General features: G+C 44.3%; 1 protein-coding gene across 1 annotated transcript in view; it reads left to right on the top strand.

Moving 5' to 3' along the window:
• Positions 1–19,392, top strand: part of LOC145349767 (contactin-associated protein-like 5) — an 803,770-nt gene that overhangs the window by 746,360 nt on the left and 38,018 nt on the right. The window contains exon 22 of the mRNA XM_080198309.1: positions 12,035–12,253. Coding sequence (XP_080054435.1) covers positions 12,035–12,253 — 219 coding nt within the window. The remainder of the gene's footprint in view (positions 1–12,034; positions 12,254–19,392) is intronic.

Genomic DNA, 19,392 nt, shown 5'->3' with positions numbered 1-19,392 from the left:
CCTAACCAGCACGTCTTTTGGACGATGAGAGGAAACCAGAGCACCCAGAGGAAACCCACACAGATACAGGGAGAACATGCAAACTCCACACAGACAGTGACCCAAGCTGGGAATCGAACCCAGGTCCCTGGTGCTGTGAGGCAGCGGTGCTAACCACTGTGTTGCCGTGCCACCCTCAATCTACTTAGAAAATTTGCTGGGGCATGGAGTACAAAGCTGAGGAAACCTGCAAACAAAACTGGTTCAACCTCAATTTGAATACCGGCTCAACACACTTTTGTGAAAGTGCGGAAAAAATTAGTGTGGATTGTTCCAGGAGTGAGGAACCTCAATTACGTAGGTATACTGGAGAAGTTGTGGTTGTCCCATAATAACATAGGACTCGATAGCAGGCATAGGCCATTTGCCCTCCACCATTATATAAGATCTTGGCTGATCTAGTTGTTGTCTCAACTCCACTTTCCTGTCTGTCTTCCCAAATCCTTAACCCCCTTCTCTATCAAAAAGCTCCCTAACTCAGCCTTGGATAAATTCAATGTCCCAGCCTCCATTGCTTTTTGGGAAAGTGAAAGTTCCCAAGAAATTGGGAAAAAGATACAAATGTCTGAGATCCCCTACCAACCGACTCAGAAACAGCTTCCCTTTTCCCTGCTGCCATCAGACTTTGAATGGACCTACTTTGTATTAAGCTGACATTTCTCTACACCCTAGCTATGACTGAAATACTATATTCTGCGTCCTCTCCTTTCCTGCTCCTCTATGTACTCTATGAATGGTATACTTTGTCTATATAGCGTGCAAGAAACTGTATATTAATACATGTGACAATAATAAATCAAATCAAATCAAATCCGCAAACTAAAGGCCCTTTAGGAGAAAAAGATTCTCTTCATCTCCATTGTGGACGGAGGAAGAACAGCTACAACAGTGTTTTAACAACGATTAAGGCAAAGTGTTTAAATTAAAAGTTGAATAACACCGTCATTCTAAACTAGAACTAGAGTGCACAGCCTCAAAATAAGGCGGGGGGCAGTTTAGATTGGAGTTGAGGAGGAACTTCTTCACTCAAAGGGTGGTGAGTCTCTGGAATTCTCTGCCCGTTGAAGTGGTGGAGGCTACCTCGCTAAATATTTTTAAGTCACGGGTAGATAGGTTTCTGATAGACAAGGGAATTAAGGGTTATGGGGAGAAAGCAGGAAAGTGGAACTGATCCGCTTCAGATCAGCCATGATCTTGTTAAATGGTGGGGCAGGCTCGAAGGGCTAGATAGCCTACTCCTGCTCCTACTTCTTATGTTCTTATGTCATAAAAGCGTCATAAATTGTCATCTAATTCTATTCTCCCGCACACGAGAAAGCATCTTCTTGGTATCCACCCTATCAGGTGCCCTCAGGATCATATATAATTTGGGAAGGTCGTGTCTCATTCTTCTAAACTGAAATGCAATAGGCCTGACCTTTTCAACCTTTAAGTCAAACCCCTCATCTCAGGAATGAGTCTGGTGAACATTCACTGAAACATACTTATGTCCTTTTGTAAATAATGAGACCAAAACTGTGCACAATGTTTCCAGACGTCTGATTTCAAGAGGAAATTAGATTGGGGCTAAAGGGATCAAGGGATATAGGGAGGAAGGGCAAGATAAGGATATGGAATTTGATGATCAGTCGTAATCAAAGTGAGTGGCAGAGCAGGCTCGAAGAGCTGAATGATCTACTCCTGCTTCTATTTTCCACGTTTCTATGTCTCACAAAGGCCCTGTACAGCTGCAATAAAATATCCCGACTTCAAGATTACATTCCCCTTGCAATAAGTGTCTTCTTCTTGGAGAAGAGAGGAGATTTGAGAGCGCTACTCAAACTCACAGTAAATAGGGAGAAGTTATTCCCTTTGATGGCAAGGTCAAGAACCAGAGGACTCCGATTTAAGGTGATTGGCAAAAGAAAAGATGGTGAAAATTATTTTGCATGTCATGTGGTTAGGATCAGGAACGCCTTAGGGTCTAGTTGAGATGGATACAATAGTGGCTTTAAAGAGACTGTTGTCTGAAAAGGACAGAATTTCAATGTGAAGGAGAAAGGGCAGGGGAGCGGGACTAATTGAATCAAACAATACAAAAGTCTGAGGTCACGTACCAACCGAGTCAAGAACAATTTCTTCCCTGCTGTCATTAGAGATATGAATGAACCTACCTCTCATTAAGCTGATCTTTCTCTACACCTTAACTATGACTATAACACCACATGCTACTCTCTCTCCTTTCCTTTTCTATGAACGAAATAAGATCATTAGACCATAAGATGCAGAATTAGGCAACTCAGCCCATCGAGTCTACTCCACCATTCAATCATGGCTGATATTTTTCTTAATTCGAAAGGCTAAATGGTCTACTCCAGCTTCTATTTTTCATGTTTCTATGTCTCACAAAGGCCCTATACAGCTGCATTAAAATGTCCCTATTTCTATATTGCATTCCCTTTGCAATAAACAGTTTCTTCTTGGAGAAGAAGAGATTGAGAGGAGACTTGAGAGTGCTTCTTCCTTTTCCCCATAACCCTTGCTCCCCTTATTAATCAAGAACTTATCTATCTCTGTCTTAAAGACACTCAATGACCTGGCCTCCACAGTCTTCTGTGGCAAAAAGTTCCACAGATTCCCCACTCTCTGGCTGAAGATATTCCTCCTCATCTCTGTTTTAAAGGATCATCCCTTTAGCCTGAGGTTGTGCCCTCTGGTTCTAGTTTTTCTTACTAGTATGCTCTCTCTGTATTGCGTGCAAGAAACAATACTTTTCATGCATACTAATGTATGTGTCAGTAATAAATCAAATCAAAATCATTCCAGAGCAAAGAGCCAGAATGGGCCTGATGGGCCACAGGTCTTTCTTTTATCCAATAGTACCTGTCCAATGGTTCAACGAGGGATGGATCTGCATCAATGGCCAAGACATGGGTTCACACAGCTCAGTGTTAATGGTGAATTTCAGCTGGAGACATTGACAGACTGGTGGAATGTCAGAAATGCGGCAGGTGAAATTGAATGCAGGAAACTATGAAATTACACATTTTGGAAGCAAGAACGGGGAGAGGCCTTTTCAAATGGAGGCAACCGTACTAAAAGTGTGTGCTGGAGGGGAGAGGATTGGGGTATAGGTGCACAAATCATTGCATGTGGCAGGACAGTATGGGAAAATGGTTAAAAAGGCTTCTGGGCTTTACAAATCGTGTGCAAAAGTAAGGAGGTTTTGATGAAACGTTACAAAACGCTGGTTTGTGCTCTACTTGAATATTGAACCCAATTTTGGGCACTGCACTTGAGCAAAGATATGAAGGTTTTAGGGCGAAGAAAAGATTTGCGAGAATGGTTCTTTGGATGAAGGACTTTGGTTATGTGGATTGTTTGCAGAAGCTACCTGTTCTATTTAGAGAAGAGGAGGTTCAGAGGAAATTCGTTGGAGGCATTCAAAAATCATGAGGAGTCTAGCCAGCGTATAGAGAGACAGAGAGAAAAACTGTCCACGCTGCCTTGGTTAATAAAAACAACTTCTCTTATCTGGCCCAACACAGGAAGTTTCAGATCACAGTTCCCAGACCAGAATCTCTTCATTATCTCATCTGGTTTTAATCTAACAGTTGTCCAAAATTCGCAGCATGCTTAGCTCTCAGCCAGAATAGCCATTTTAAAGCTACTATTGCCATTATTGTTGTTAAATCATTGTTATAGCTGTTCTTTCCCTGTCCACACAAACAACAAAAAAAAGTACAGTACAGGAACAGGCCTTTCAGCCCTCCAAGCCTGTGCCGATCCTGATGCCCTAACTAAACGAAAAGAAAAGCCTTCTACCCTTACTTGATAAGTATCCCTCGATTCCCTCCCTATTCATGTTCCCATCCAGGTGCCTCTTAACTGTTGCCTGTTTCCACCGCCTCCTCCAATAGCGTGTTCCTGGCACCCACCACACTCTGCATGAAAAGCTTCCCCCGCAAATCTCCCGTGAACTTATCTCCTCTCAGCTTGAATCTCTGCCTCCTTGTGCTTGACACTTCCACCCTTGGATAAAGCCTCTGCCTATCCACCAAGTCTATACCTCTCATAATTTTGTGGACCTCTGTCAGGTCTCCCCTGAGCGTCCATCTTTCCAATATTAAATTACGGTCCTGTCTTCCCATATGGGAGGATATAAATTTGGCACTATTTCGGAGAGGATCAGTGAAGTTCTCTCCAGTGTACTGGCCAATATTTATTCATCAACCAAAGTCACTAAAACAGACTACCTGAACATTATCACATTGCTGTCTGTGGGAGCTTGCTGTGTGCATTTTGGCTGCTGTATTTCTTTCAATACAACAGTGATTACATTTCAAAAATACTCTGTTGGCTATAAATCACTTTGAGGTGTGCATTAATTGTGAAAGCACGATACAAATGCTTGTCTTTCTTTTATATTGGTGGATAGGTTGAGAACCAGAGATGTCAACATTAGACCACTGGGGATAAGAGGATAACCTTTTTACAGAATGAGTGAACCTGGAATGTGCTTGAGAGTGTGTTGAAGGCAGATTTAACCATGGCTTTTGCAGTATAATTGGTTAATGTTAAATATATAAATATAACATGCACATCATCAGTAAGATCACCTGACAATAGAACATGGAGAGAGATAGTTCTATGTAGAGCCTCGTGCTGAGTCTATATTGCACCAAGTTAGTACAATGTTCATTAAAAGGTGAAGTTTATCAACAGCTCAGCCCCCACCTATATGTTCAGAACCACGTCTAAAACCCATAACCATCATCACAGGAGGAATTGGATGGAGAAGGAAAATACAGGTCTTTGTGGAAAGGATGAGGGAAAAGGGACATGCTGGATTGCACTAGCAGAGAGATGGCAAAGACAGCTTGGAACAAATGGCCTCAATTTGTGCTTTAATCAATCTATGAGAACAAGATTCGAGCTAGATTGGAATTCAGTTATTCATCAGCAAGGTCAGGAATAATTCCTTTGTGCAAAGATTATTTGAAGTCGGATTTTTCTCCTTCGAAAACTATTGAGGCTGAGATGAGTCAATGGAAAATTTCCAAATTGAGAGTGATAGGTTTTTGTTAGGCAAAAGTGGCAGAACCACTATCCGTGAATGGAGTTAGGATACAGATCAGCCATGATTAATTAAATGGAGGTAAAAGGCTTGAAATACTGAAAGGCCTACTCGTTATTTATTAAGGGATAGACTTGCATTGGAAGCAGCTGGGAGAAGGATTACTTGGCCAATATATTGGATGGACAATTTGTCTTTAAGAGGAAAGGTTGAGCAGGTTGGGCCTATACTTATTGGGAACCACGAGCTTTCAGAATGCTGCTCCTTCATCAGTTGAGTGATGAAGGAGCAGCGTTCCAAAAGCTTGTAATTCCAAATAAACCTGTTGGACTTTAACCTAGTGTTATGAGACCTCTTACTGTGCCCATCTCAGTCCATTGCCGGCATCTCCACATCATCTATACTCACTGGAGCTTAGAAGAATGAGAGGTGATGTTATTGAAATATATAAGATTCTGTGGGTAGATGCTGAGAGGCTGTTTCTCCTCATGGCGGAATCTAGAACCATGGGACACAGTTTCAAAATCAGGGATTTCTGATTTAAGATGGAAATGAGGAGGGTCAGCGGTATGGAATTCTGCACTGTAGGAAACAATGGAGGCTGGGACGTTGAATATATTCAAAGCTGTGTTAGACAGAGTGTTGCTAGACATGGGAGAAAAGGTGGGTGGATGGAGTGGAGGGAGTGGGGGAGGCGGGGAGAGAGCTGGGGAATGGTGCTGGTATGCATGTGGAGTTAACGTCACAGTCATACCCGCGATGACCTCATTGAACAGTGGAGCAGGGTTCAAAGGGCTGAGTGGCTCACCTCTGCTCTCATTTCTCATGTCCCTACATTCTGAATCGACGCTGGCAATTTTGCAAAAGTCAATTCCCCCAACAGTACCTTCAGGAAGCTGCCCAAGGAATCTTTGAGGGAAAAGGGTGCAACTAGGGCTAATGGCATTGTGGGTCAAACCTACGGCATTGTGGGTCAACCCACAGCACATGGACTGCAACAATTCAAGAAGGCACCGCCAACTTCTCATGGGCAACTACGGATGGGCAATCAATGTTTCCAAGCAGTGACACCCATGTCTCATGAATGAATATGAAAAAAACAATGATTTTGTACGAGTGAGTGGATTCCTGATTGAACAGAGGCTTCTGGAAATATGAAACTATATCAACCTTTGCAGGGCCTGAATTACGGTTCGTCTTGCGACGGTCTGACTAATCCCAGTTTCACACTGAGAGCCTGGGAATTGAGGGTATCAGGGAAGCTTGTGGTAAAACCCGTTAAATAAACTAATTTTAGCAATGTTCAACAAGAACTCACCGAGCATGAAATTCAATGTACTGCCAAAGCACCACATTAACTTTTAATGCAAATTATGTTCAACGAAAGCATGTGACTGTCGCATGGTGAATTTTTATTAAATTATTGATGATTCTTGAATTGGTAATTACAGGGTCAAGACTACGATGTCATCGACTTGTTGAGTATTCATGAGAATGCTTTTATTATGTCATAGAAACTATTAAATAATTTCTCAGCTTCACTTTAATAATCTTTATTAAATTAAATAATTTAATACTCAAGGAAGTATTTATCAAAATGCCAGCAACCTTGTTTAGGCACGGCAAGATCCCAGAAGCAGCAAATAATGACCTAGTCAGACACCATTTGGAGTATTGTGAGCAGTTTTGGGCCTCATATCTAAGGAAGGATGTGCTGGCCTTGGAAAGGAGATTCACAAAAGTGATCCCTGGAATGAAGAGCTTGTCATATGAGGAACGGTTGAGGACTCTGGGTCTGTACTTGTTGGACTTTAGAAGGACGAGGAGGATCTTATTGAAACTTACAGGATATCGTGAGGCCTGGATAGAGTGAATGTGGAGAGTTCGTTTTCACCAGTAGGAAAAACTGATGCATAACCTCAGGCTAAAGGGACGATCCTTTAAAACAGATGAGGAGGAATTTCTTCAGCCAGGGAGTGGTGAATCTGTGCAACTCTTTGCTGCAGAAGGCTGTGGAGGCCGGGTCATTGAGTGTCTTTAAGACAGAGATAGATAGGTTCTTAATTAATAAGGAGATCAGGGGAAATAGCGAGGCATCTTGAGGGGAATTGCTTGATAGAGCAGACGCAGCACGGTTTCGTTAAAGGGAAGTCGTGTCTGACAAATTTACTGGAGTTCTATGAGGATGTGTCTAGGGCGGTGGATAGAGGAGAGCCGGTGGATGTGGTCTTTCTTGATTTTCAGAAGGCGTTTGACAAGGTACCTCACAAGAGGTTATTGCAGAAGGTCAGGGGACATGGAGTTGGGGGTAGGGTGTTAGCATGGATAGAGGATTGGTTGTCAAATAGGAGGCAGAGAGTGGGGGTCAATGGGTGCTATTCGGATTGGCGGATGGTGACTAGTGGAGTGCCCCAGGGGTCGGTGCTGGGGCCTCAGCTTTTTACCATTTATATAGATGATCTGGAGGAGGGAAGCGAGTGTAGGGTGTCGAAATTTGCTGATGACACCAAGATTGGGGGAACGGCAAATTGTGCGGAGGGTGTGGAGAGTCTACAGAAGGATCTAGATAGGCTGGGCGAATGGGCCAGGAACTGGCAAATAGAATTTAATGTTGGCAAGTGCAAGGTGGTCCACTTTGGTAGGAATAATGGTAGGAAGGACTATTACTTACGTGGCGAAAAACTGCAGCAGGCGATGGTGCAGAGGGACCTCGGGGTCCTTGTGCATGAGTCGCAAAAACCCAGCTTGCAGGTGCAGCAGGTGGTCAGGAAGGCTAATGGGATGCTGGCCTTCATAGCGAGGGGGATTGAATATAAAAGTAGGGAGGTCTTGCTGCGGCTGTATAGGGCACTGGTGAGGCCGCAGCTGGAGTACTGTGTGCAGTTTTGGGCGCCGTACTTACGCAAGGATATTTTGGCCTTGGAGGGAGTGCAGAGGAGGTTTACTAGGCTGATGCCGGAGTTGAGGGGGTTGAGCTATGAGGAGAGGCTGAATAAACTAGGCTTGAACTCGTTAGAGTTTAGAAGAATGAGGGGAGATCTCATTGAGACGTATAAGATGATGAATGGGATGGATAGGATAGAGGTGGAGAGACTCTTCCCGCTCAGAAAGGATAGTAGGACTAGGGGGCACAGCCTCAAGATAAAGGGGGGGCGGTTTAGAACGGAGTTGAGGAGGAACTTCTTCACTCAAAGGGTGGTGAATCTCTGGAATTCTCTGCCCGTTGAGGTGGTGGAGGCTGCCTCGCTAAATATTTTTAAGACGCGGGTTGATGGGTTTTTGATAAGAGAGGGGATTAAGGGTTATGGGGAGAGGGCGGGAATGTGGAACTGAGCCACGACAGATCAGCCATGATCTTATTGAATGGCGGAGCAGGCTCGAAGGGCTAGATGGCCTACTCCTGCTCCTATTTCTTATGTTCTTATGTTCTTATGTTATGGGGAAAAGGTGGGAGAGTGGGGATGAGAAAAATATCAGCCATGATTCAGTGACAGAACAGACTGAATGGGCTGAGTGGCCTAATTCTGCTGCTATGTCTCATGATAATCTATTTTAGTTTGTTTCAGTTGTTTGGTGTTTTTAATTATTTCATGGGATGTGAGCGTCAGTGGATGTGTTGGCATTTATTGCCATTGAGGAGGCTGTGGGTATGGAATCACTTCTCTGCGGGCAAGTAAGAATGACAGATTTCTTTCTCTAAAGGACTTTAATGAACTAGTTGGGTTTCTTTTAATGATAATCGATAATGGTTACAAGGTCATCTTTGGACTTTTAATTCCAGATTTTTATTAATTTCAAATTTCACCATTTCTGCCGTGGTGGGATTCGAACCTGGGTCTCCAGAACATTAACCTGGGTATCTGGAATAGTAGACCAGCAACAATACCACTGTGCCGCTCGCTGCTTGGTTATGTGCGTCTGTTGACTGCTCACTATGCTGTGTGCTGTGAGTCAAGCTGGTGGCTGTGGTGACATAGAGACTGAAACAAGCATGGGGAAGCAGACTTTTTGAAACCATTGAAATAAACCTCCTGTTCATACATTGAACCCGGTAAGAATTCTAAGCATATCTCTGAGGCACAAAACACAGCAGTGAAGTCCATTTGTTTACAGAGATAAATATTTTGGAGCAATACAGAGAAGGTTGACTCGGCTAATGCTGGAATGGATGGATTGTCTTATGAGGAAATTTGGACAGACTAGGAGAAAACTGACTTGCTCGAAACAAATAAGATCTTGAAGGGGCTTGAAAGGGTGGAGGTGGAAAAAATGTCTCCCATTTTGGAAGAATCTGGATCGTGATTTAAAAATAAGAGGTTGCTCATTGAAGACAGATGAGGATACTCTTTTTCCTTCTGGGGGCAGTGTATCTCCAGAACTCTCATCCTCAAAAGATACTGGAAGCAGAGTCTTTGAAACACTTTTTAAGGCAGAGGTTGATAGATTCTTGATAAGCAAAGCAGGTGAAAGGTTATTTGGGTAGGAAAGAATGTGGGTTTGAGGTTGCAATCAGATCAACCATGATCTTATTGAATGGTGGAACAAGCTCAAGGGGCCGAATGGCCTACTCCTGTCTCCAATTCATGACTTTATGCGTATGTCTGTTTGTTTAATGGCCTCAGTGAACTCAGCTCCAAAAGAAATACAGCAAAGTTTCCTGTTATCTAATAATCCTTTAGCACAGATGTGTAATTATTAGATTTTTTTTCACAGATAAGAAGTGGGGTTATGAAATGAGTTACTTTTGAAGTTATGGTTTTAAAAACATTCTAAACAAAATTTAAAGAGAGGCCGAGGTGCTGGGTAGTTACAGTGTCATTGAGCTAGCCGTGATGTTGTTTTCCCCATAAACAATTAATCAGTAATTTGTTAGCCTGACCTGGCAATTTGATTAAAACATCCTTTAATCTTTAATTACAATTAAACGCAGAGATGTGAGACGCAAGTTGGTCAAAGGACTGCACAGGAAAGTACTTCAAAAGAAAGGGCCTTTGCTGAGATTCAGTGGCGAGCAGGGTAAATACATGGGGTTATGGGGATAGGGCTTGTGTGGGGTTATTGTCAGTGCAGATTTGTGGGGTTGCCTGGCCTCCTTCTGGACTGCAGTGATTGTATGATTCCACCTTAAGGAGTCAATGTGACCACTTATTGGCTTGTTTAGGATGTCAAACATACAAAACTTGATCCAAACTGGTTAACCAATGCATTAAAGACACAGCAGAAAGTCATTTCTATTCCCTGCAATTTCACACACATATATAATGAAACACTCACAACTGTTCATTTTGGATTCTGAAATCTGATACACTCGAGCAGTGCATTAATATAGAACAGGAACCACTTACTGCCCTCTAACAGTCTCGAGGTGTTATTGACCAAGTGCAAGTGCGCTAAACATTAATTAACATTTAGACGCACTTACATTTAAGTAGTTACATTGCATGAATAATTAAAGATGCCATTTGTCATGGGTATATTTCGAAATAGAATGCCAGCCACAGAATGAATGAAGTGGGTGCCAAAATTTGTACTTAAACATTGTTGGAAAATTAGGGAATCAGTTTGTGTTTTTATAATATCTGGCACGTGGAACCTTTAGTCTGACATCTTTAGTGTTGACCTTCAAATTTAGGAGACTCAAGTACAAGGAGGGTAAAAGTTACGCTTCAGCTGTACAAGATCACACTTGGAGTAACGTGAGCCGTTCAGGGCACTATACCTCAGGAGGGTTCGGGGGGAGTGCTGTGTAGATTTACCAGAATGATATCTGGACTTTAACGGCTAAATGGCAAAGAGAGATTCAACAAAGCAGAGTTGCATTTCTTAGAATTTGGAAAGTTAAGGCATATTTTGGTTAAAGCTTCTCAAAGATTCAAGGGAACAGATAGCAAAGGCTGAGAGAAGCTATTTGCATTTGCTGAGACTGGTAACCATGTTCCAAACCAGGATTCATTGAATCATAGAATCCCTACAAGTGCAGAAGGAGGCCATTCATCCCACCGAGTCTGCACTGACCACAATCTCACCCAAGTCCTATTCCTGTAACCCCACATATTTACGCTGCTAATCCCCCCCGACAGTAGGGTCAATTTACCATGGCCAATCAAACTAACACGCACATCTTTGGCGTGTGGGAGGACACTGGAGCACCCGGAGGAAATGCACGCAGACATGGGGAGAATGGGCAAACTCCGCACAGACAGTGACCTGCGGCCGGAATCAAACCCGGGTCCTTGGTGTTGTGAGAGTGCTGATCACTGTGCCATTGTGCTGGCATTGTCCAATCTGTTCACATGGGGGTGTGGGGGGGAGGTCTAACTAGGGAAGAGCAGGACATTTTAATTTTTCTCACACTCAAGGAGCCAATAGCAAATTTTGGAGAGATAAGGGCTGGAATTCTCTAGCTGTCCGTGCCAGCAGGATTCTCCAGTCCCTCCCCGGCAGCAAGTTCCAGGCACCCACCATCTTCTATATGAAAAACCTGCCTCATACATCTCCTCTAAACGTTGCCCCTCGCACCTTAAACCTATGCCTCCCAGTAATCAACTCTTCCACCCTGGGAAAAAGCTTGTGGAACAAGCTTGAGGGGCTGAATGGCCTACCCCTGTTTCTACGTAGCTACGATCCCTCCAAGGTGACATCTCTATTTTCCCATCTGAAGTGTGATGTCTGGAGAGTTCTCACGAATGTTAAAGCGAGAGATGACACACAAATATTAAATTGATGGCACGACTTGTGATAGATTGGAGCAGTATAGAGCAGCATTACACAATATCTGCTGTGTAAAAAAAAAAGTACATTTCCTTGAGGATTAATTGCCTCAAGCAACGTTTATGTTACAGAGATTAATTATGTTGAACGGATTTTATTCCCAGCCAGGGTCGGGATTTTAACTGCCTTGGAATTCATTAATCCTGTGTCACTTTGTTTGAACTGCAGACAGCGGAGGGTTGGACGAGGAGCTTCTGAAGGCCAACGCTTGGGGATTCATCGGCTGTCTGTCGATCGTCCAGTTTAATGGGATTGCACCATTGAAGGCTGCCCTACGCCATCCCAGCACCTCACCGGTCACTGTCAGGGGTCATTTGGCGGAGTCAAAGTGCGGCATTTCAGGATCGGCCGGCTCGAGGGCAATCACAACAACTCACCCACTGGCAGGTAATTCCCTTTTAATCTCACATCACCTATCGCTTTAAATATCTTCACCTGAATTACATGGAATTTACAGCACAGAAACAGCCCATTCAGCTCAACCTGTCCATTCCAGCGTTTATGCTTCAATTAAGCATCCTTCCTCATCAGAGTAACGCTGTTATTGCTTTCTCCTTCACACGCCTGACTTTTTTAAAAATTCATTCATGGGACATGGGTGTCACTGGCTGGCCATCATTTATTGCCCATCCCTAAGTGCCCTTGGAGGCCAGTTGAGAGTCAACCACATTGCTGTGGTTCTGGAGTCACATTTAGGGAATACCAGATTTCCTTCCTTAAAGGACATTGGTGAACCAGATGGGTGTTTTCCGACAATTGACAGTGATTTCATGGTCATCGGTAGATTGTTAATTCCAGATTTTTTATTGAATTCAAATTCCACCATCTGCTGCGGCGGGATTCGAACCCAGGCCCCCAGAACATTAGCTGAGTTTCTGGATTAATAGTGCAATGATAATACCACTAGGCCATCGCTTCCCTTTAACTGCAATCCCTGTTATTTGCCTGCGGCCATTCTCTACTGTCATAAATTCTCACCTATCTCCAGGTAAAGGAGTTTCTTCTGAATTCCCTGTTTGATTTCTCCGTGGCTGTTAACGGCCTCTAGAATTCCTACAACGCAAGGGACCTGGGTTCAATTCCTGGCTTGGGTCACTGTCTGTGTGTAGTCTGCATGTTCTCCCCAGTGTCTGCATGGGTTTCCTCCGGGCACTCCGGTTTCCTCCCACAGTCCAAAGATGTGCAGATTAGGTGGAGTGGCCATGCTAAAATGCCCTTTAGTGTCAGGGGAACTTTTATATTTGTGTAAACTGACTGCTTATTCTAATCACCCAGTTATAAAAAGGGTACAAAAATGGTCGACAAAAATAATAGTAGAAATCAGGGGTCACACCCATCAGGGAAGACTGATTCTGTTTTTTTCTTTAAAAGGAGGGGGCTGAGAGAAGACTGAAAAGAGGGTCTTTAAACTGGTGTAAGTTTCCGAGGGATGAAGAGAGAGTTTCCACTTGTGGAGAAGGGGAAAACCAGGGCGGTATAGTGGCACGCTGGTTAGCACTACTGTCTCACAGGGACGCAGGTTCAGTTCCAGCCTTGGGTGACTGTCTGTGTGGAGTTTGCACATTCTCCCCATGTCTGCGTGGGTTTCCTCTGGGTGCTCCAGTTTCCTCCTACAGTCCAAAGATGTGCAGGTTCGGTGGATTGGCTATGCTAAGTTGCCCCTGAAGTGTCCCAATATGTGGCCATGGTAAGTAGGTGGGGTTACAGGTGGGTCTGGATAATATGCTCTGTAAGAAAGTCGGCGCAGATTCAATGGGTCGAATGGCCTCCATCCGCACTGTAGGGATTCTATGGATTCAGAGACCAGCGTAGGCAGTGAATGGGTTAAATGGCCTCCTGTGTTTGGTGTGTGTGTACCATGCAAGTGTCAGAAATGGACAGAGAGATATGTTTTTCTTGATGGTACTTATCGAGATCTTTCCGGTATCTGAGTGAGTGAACTGGAGAAATCTTCATAGGTGCCACAGGCTGTGAATTGTCACTAATGGGTGCATGTTTCTGTGGGGTGCATCTGTACCTTGACATGAAGCAGCCATCCACTACACTGTATCTTTGCTGATAGCAGCTCATCAAACAATAGCATTCACCCAATTAGGAAGCGCAACGCTGAAATCTAAACTTGACATATTCTGCTCCGAGACACTTCAACACTACTTGACGTACTATACTCCCCAGATGCTTAATTATATAAAAATGTAATACCATCTTGCGGCGAATTGGAACAAGTCGCCTCTCACATCTGAGTTCTTGTTTCACATCCTGTTCAGGCTGGTGAGATGAGAGCCTTTGATCCGTGGGGGTTGCCAGGGTTCCGGTTGAAATACAACCTGGTTTAAGGTCCCATTCCAAGGCCAGTTCCAGTAACCGAAACTGCCAATCGCTGAACGAGAAATTCAGACTCTGTCAGACAAAGTGTGGGGTTACCCTATGTTAGTGATGGTGCGTCACTCTGAGTTAAAGGGTCTACTTTTAAAGCTGGGGTTTAAGCCGAGTGCGCCGAGTTTATTCATTAGTGTCACAAGTTGGCTTACATTAACACTGCAATGAAAATCTCCGATTGGCCACACTCTGGCGCCTGTTCGGGTACGCTGAAGGAGAATTTAGCACGGTCAATGCATTTAACCAGCACGTCTTTTGGACTGTGGGAGAAAACCAGAGCATTCGGAGAAACGGGGAGAATGTGCAAACTTCACACAGACAGTGATCCAAGCCAGGAATCGAACCTGGGTCCTTGGCGCCGTGAGACAGCAGTGCGAACCAATGTGTCATCGTGTTGCCCTTTCAGTGTGAAACCTTTCAAGTGGAATTGGCTTCTTCTCTGACAACTTGGTTCCTGCTTCTATCACACTCAAAACTCTTTGCCGAGCGCCTCTCACCCTCCCCTGATCTGATGATAGTGTCCAGTATTTTGTGCTTTTCTTTGGAGCGGGAGTTGGCCACGGTCCCTCAGCCTACTCCACCATTGAATCAATAAGATCATTCAATAAGATCAAGTGGAACTGAGCAGCGACAGATCAGCCATGATCTTATTGAATGGCGGGGCAGGCTCGAAGGGCTAGATGGCCTACTCCTGCTCCTATTTCTTATGTTCTTATGAATCGGATCATGGCTAATCTGATTGTAACTCCAATTCCACATTCCTGCCCGCCCCGATGACCTTTCACCCCCTTGTTAACATTTCACCCTCATGTTAACCTTCCACCCCCTTGGTAACCAAGAATTCATCTCTGCTTTGCCTTAAAACTACACAATGGTTCTGCGGCTCGGTGCCGGTTGTCATCTTGGAATCGGACTCTGAATCTAGAACCTCCCAGTCTTCCGGAAAGGCCGCCATTGCTGCAGCAGATCCTGATCCCGGAAAGAGTGCGCGGCACTTCCGGCAGCCGGCCACAGCTCCCCCCCCCCCCCCCCCCCCCGACCCCCGATCGATCGCCTTTCAGTTGGAATTCTCTGACCGTTCAGGTCCTGACATCACTGCCAGCGAGAAGGGAAAACTTGGCGCTCTGCCGAACCTCCATTCACTGCAGCAGGATTGGAGAATCCCAGCCATGGGTGAGGTCGGAGAATCAGCCCCTCTCTTCCCTCCGCTTTTTGAGGAAGAGAGTTCCAGAGACACATCACCCTCTGAGAGAAGACATGTCTCCTCACCTCTGTTTTAAATGAGGGGGTGGCGCAGTGGTTAGCCCTGCTGCCTCACAGCGCCAGGGGCTCGGATTCGCTACCAGCCTTGGGTGATTGTCTGTGTGGAGTTTGCACATTCTCCCCATATCTGAGTGGGTTTCCTCTGGGTGCTCCAGATTCCCGTGTGGGAGGAATCCAAAGATGTGCAGGTTAGGTGGATTGGTGATGCTAAATTGCCCCTGAATGTCTGAAGATGTTTAGATCAGATGGATTAGCCATGGTAAACATGTGGGGTTACAAAATAGGGAGGGGGAGGCCTGGGTAACTTGCTTTTTTGGAAAGTCGGTGCAGTCTCAGTGGGCCGAATGGCCTCCTTCTGCACTATATGGATCCTATGAACCCCTTATTTTTAAACAGTGGCCCCACAGTTCTAGATTTTTACATTTTGTTTTACATTTACAATTTCCAGCATCCACAATATTTTGCTTTTGTCTTATTATGGATGACTTAGCGAAACAAGTTCCACATCCATCTTGCAGCTTGGCAAGTGTCACAATTCATCAAAAATATGAATTTGAAAATAAAGGCACAAGATTGCTTTACGTCACCGGTACTAACGTCATATGCCAAACTAGTAAAAATAAATCTTGGAGACATTATAAATCAATAATATATGAACTATAATGCTGTGCCTCAACATTAATACCAAGAAGTTCTCATGGGCTTGGAAACCAGCCAGTTATACTGTTCCTCCAGAGTTTTCTCCATTGTCAAGAGAGGTCAAGTTGACCACCTTCTCCTCCCCACCCTCCACCCTCCCACAGCCTTCCAAAGAAAATTGGCCCCAGTATGTTTTCGATGCTAAATCAGAGGCACGTGCCAAATTGTTAAGTGTGAGAGTGAAATTTTCCAGTCCTGCCCCCACCCCACAGGAATCATAGCTGGCGGGACAGGACCATGCAAAGGCCTATTGATCTCGGGTGGGATTTTCCGGCCTTGGAGTGAGCGTGGCTGGAAATCCCCACCCTGAGAGTTCTTGCATGTTCTTCCTATTTTGCAAATGACATTTTAGAGGCACCAAACAGATCTTGGAGAGGAATACACGAGGTCGGAGCCCCAGCAGTAGTTTGCACAGACAGAGGGAGATAGAGGATGTTTCATTTCTCTTTAGCGTGGTGACAGCACTTGGGAAAGTGGAGAGTGACAAGTTACAACATCAGCTAATTGTGGAATGAGGAAGAAGTGGTTAGGCGAGGTCATTGACGACTTTTAAAAAGGCACGTGGACGGATAGATGGATAGGAATGGTTTAGAACGATATGGGCCAAATGTAGGCAAAAGGAGTTACCTTAGATGGCCTTTTTTTGGTTTGCATGGACCAGTTTGGGCTAAAAGGTTTGTCCGTGCCATGGATTCTATGATTCTATGAATTGACGGCCAGGAAAAGAAATTGGGTGCTTGAAAATTTAGCGAGAACAAGACCAACAAATTAATCACACGGAGAAAATAAACTTGTGGGAATTGGTGGAGAAGTTGGAGTGAGATGAGGATTCACGATTAGGAAGGGAGTATAGAGGAACATTTGGATTGATTGGGAGGAGAAAGTGGTGGGATGGGGTGGGGGGAGTGGTGTGGCGGGAACGGGAGGAGAACCAGAGGCAAGTGACCGGGTGGACACTAAACCCTTTTCACTTGTAGCTAGAGGTGAGAATGAAGGTCAGTCAAAATCTTTCTCCCAGAGTTGAAATACTAGGGGGCGTGCTGTTAAGGTGAGAGGGGGAAAGTTGAAAGGAGATGTGAGGGGCAAGTTATTTACACAGAGAGTGGTTAGTATCTGGAACAGACTGCCAGGGGCGTGGTGCAGGGAGATATGATAGGGGCTTTTAAGGGGTTTTCGGATAAGCAAATGAATATGCAAGAAATAGTGGAATATGGACCAAGGGGAGGCAAAATGGATTATTTTAATTTGGCATCATGTTCGGGACAACATCATGGGCCAAAGGGCCTGCTCTGGTGCTACAAGCCAATATATGGAATTTTGTTGCTGCCCGGATAACCACAGGGGAGGTGGGTGCTTTTTTTAAATTTATTTCTGGGACAAAGGTAGACATGATGTGGAGATGGGGCATTGGACTGGCTTGGACTGGGATGGGCATACTAAGGAGTCTCACAACACCAGGTTAAAGTCCAACAAATTTATTTGGAATTACAAGCTTTTGGAACACTGCACTCACCTGAGGAAGGAGCAGCATCCTGAAAGCTCCACATAAACCTGTTGGACTTTAACCTGGTGTTGTGAGATTTCTTACTGGGATATAAGCATCGCTGGCTAGACAGCATTCATTACCCATCCCTAGTTGCCCTTAGAGGACAACTGCAAGTCAACCACATTGCTGTGGCTCTGAGTCACATATAGGCCAGACCAGGTAAGGATGACAGATTTCCTTCCCTAAAGGACATTAGTGAACCAGAAGGGTTTTTCCGACAATCAACAATGGTTTCATGGTTATCAATAGATTTTTAATTCCAGTTTTTTTTTAATTCTAATGTCACCATCTGCCTTGGTGGGATTTGAAGCTGGGTTTCTGGATTAATAGTCTAGCGATAATACCACTAGGCCATCGCCTCCCATGTTTCCTTGTATTCTTTCATGGGATATGGGCATCATTTGTTGCCCATCTCTAATAGCCCTTGAACTGAGTGTCTCGCTTGTCCATTTCAAAGTTAGTCATATGGCTATGTGTCTGAAGTTATATGTAGGCTAGATCATACAAGGACAACAGGTTGCCTTCCCTAAAGGATATGATGGGTTTCTTCAGTCATTATTTTATGTTCATTGAGAGCAGCTTTATAAGCCACATTTATTAATTCAATTGAAATTCCACCAGCAGCCACAGTGGCATTTGAACCCATGTCCCTTTAGCCTCCATATTATTAATCCAGTGGCATTACCACTTTGCCACCATCTCTCCTCCATAACAGTAGTGATAGCATTTCAGTGGTATCTCTCTGGCCGTAACGCCCTTTGCTAATACCCTGTGACCATGAGAGGTGCTGTATGTATGATTTTTTTTTACATTTTCTGCTGTTTTGTTGTTGTTGCCTGCAGGTTTGACTGCTCACAGCCCCACACCAGATCTGTGAAGTTATAACATGAGCGTCAGGTCCTTAGTTAGTCCTCACTTAAGCCCTTACCCCCTACTTTCAACCCTGGCTGGTAAAGTTGTTTTGCTCCATGTTCTATTTCTCTCATCCACAATAGAATCAAGTCATAGAGGTTTACAGCATGGAAACAGACCCTTCAGCCCAACTTGTCCATGCCATCCTTTTTTTTACCCACTAAGCTAGTCTCAATTGCTCTTTGATCCCTCTATATCCATCTATATCCATCTTACCCATGTAACTGTCTAAGTGCTTTTTAAAAGATAAAATTGTGCCCACCTCTCCTACTGCCTCTGGCAGCTTGTTCCAGACACTCTCCGCCCTCTGTGAAAAAATTGTTCCTCTGGACACTTTTATATCTCTCCCTTCTCACCTTAAACCTATCCCCTCTCGTTTTAGACTCCCCTACCTTCGGGAAAAGATGTTGTCTATCTAGCTGATCTGTGCCCCTCATTATTTTATAGACCTCTATAACATCACCTCCTACCTCAGCCTCCTACGCTCCAGAGAAAAAAGCCTCAGTCTATCCACTACAGCTCAAACAATCAAGTCCTGGCAGCATCCGAGTAAATCTTTTCTGCAGCTCTTTCTAGTTTAGAAAGGCTTGGTGTAATAGGGTCAGCTGTGAAACATGTAATTTCCTGACTTCTGCTGCAACTGCCTGGCACATTTCACATTTTTTTTCCCCATGATAAATCATTTGCCTTAATGATGGCTCATTCCAAACTGCATGAACTGAATGAT

The sequence above is a fragment of the Carcharhinus amblyrhynchos genome, chromosome 11 (genome assembly GCF_965287045.1).
Source record: "Carcharhinus amblyrhynchos chromosome 11, sCarAmb.v2.hapA, whole genome shotgun sequence".
In the NCBI taxonomy this organism is placed as follows: domain Eukaryota; kingdom Metazoa; phylum Chordata; class Chondrichthyes; order Carcharhiniformes; family Carcharhinidae; genus Carcharhinus; species Carcharhinus amblyrhynchos.
The sequence above is the reverse complement of the archived record's forward strand: the minus strand, read 5'-3'. Positions and strand labels throughout refer to the sequence as shown.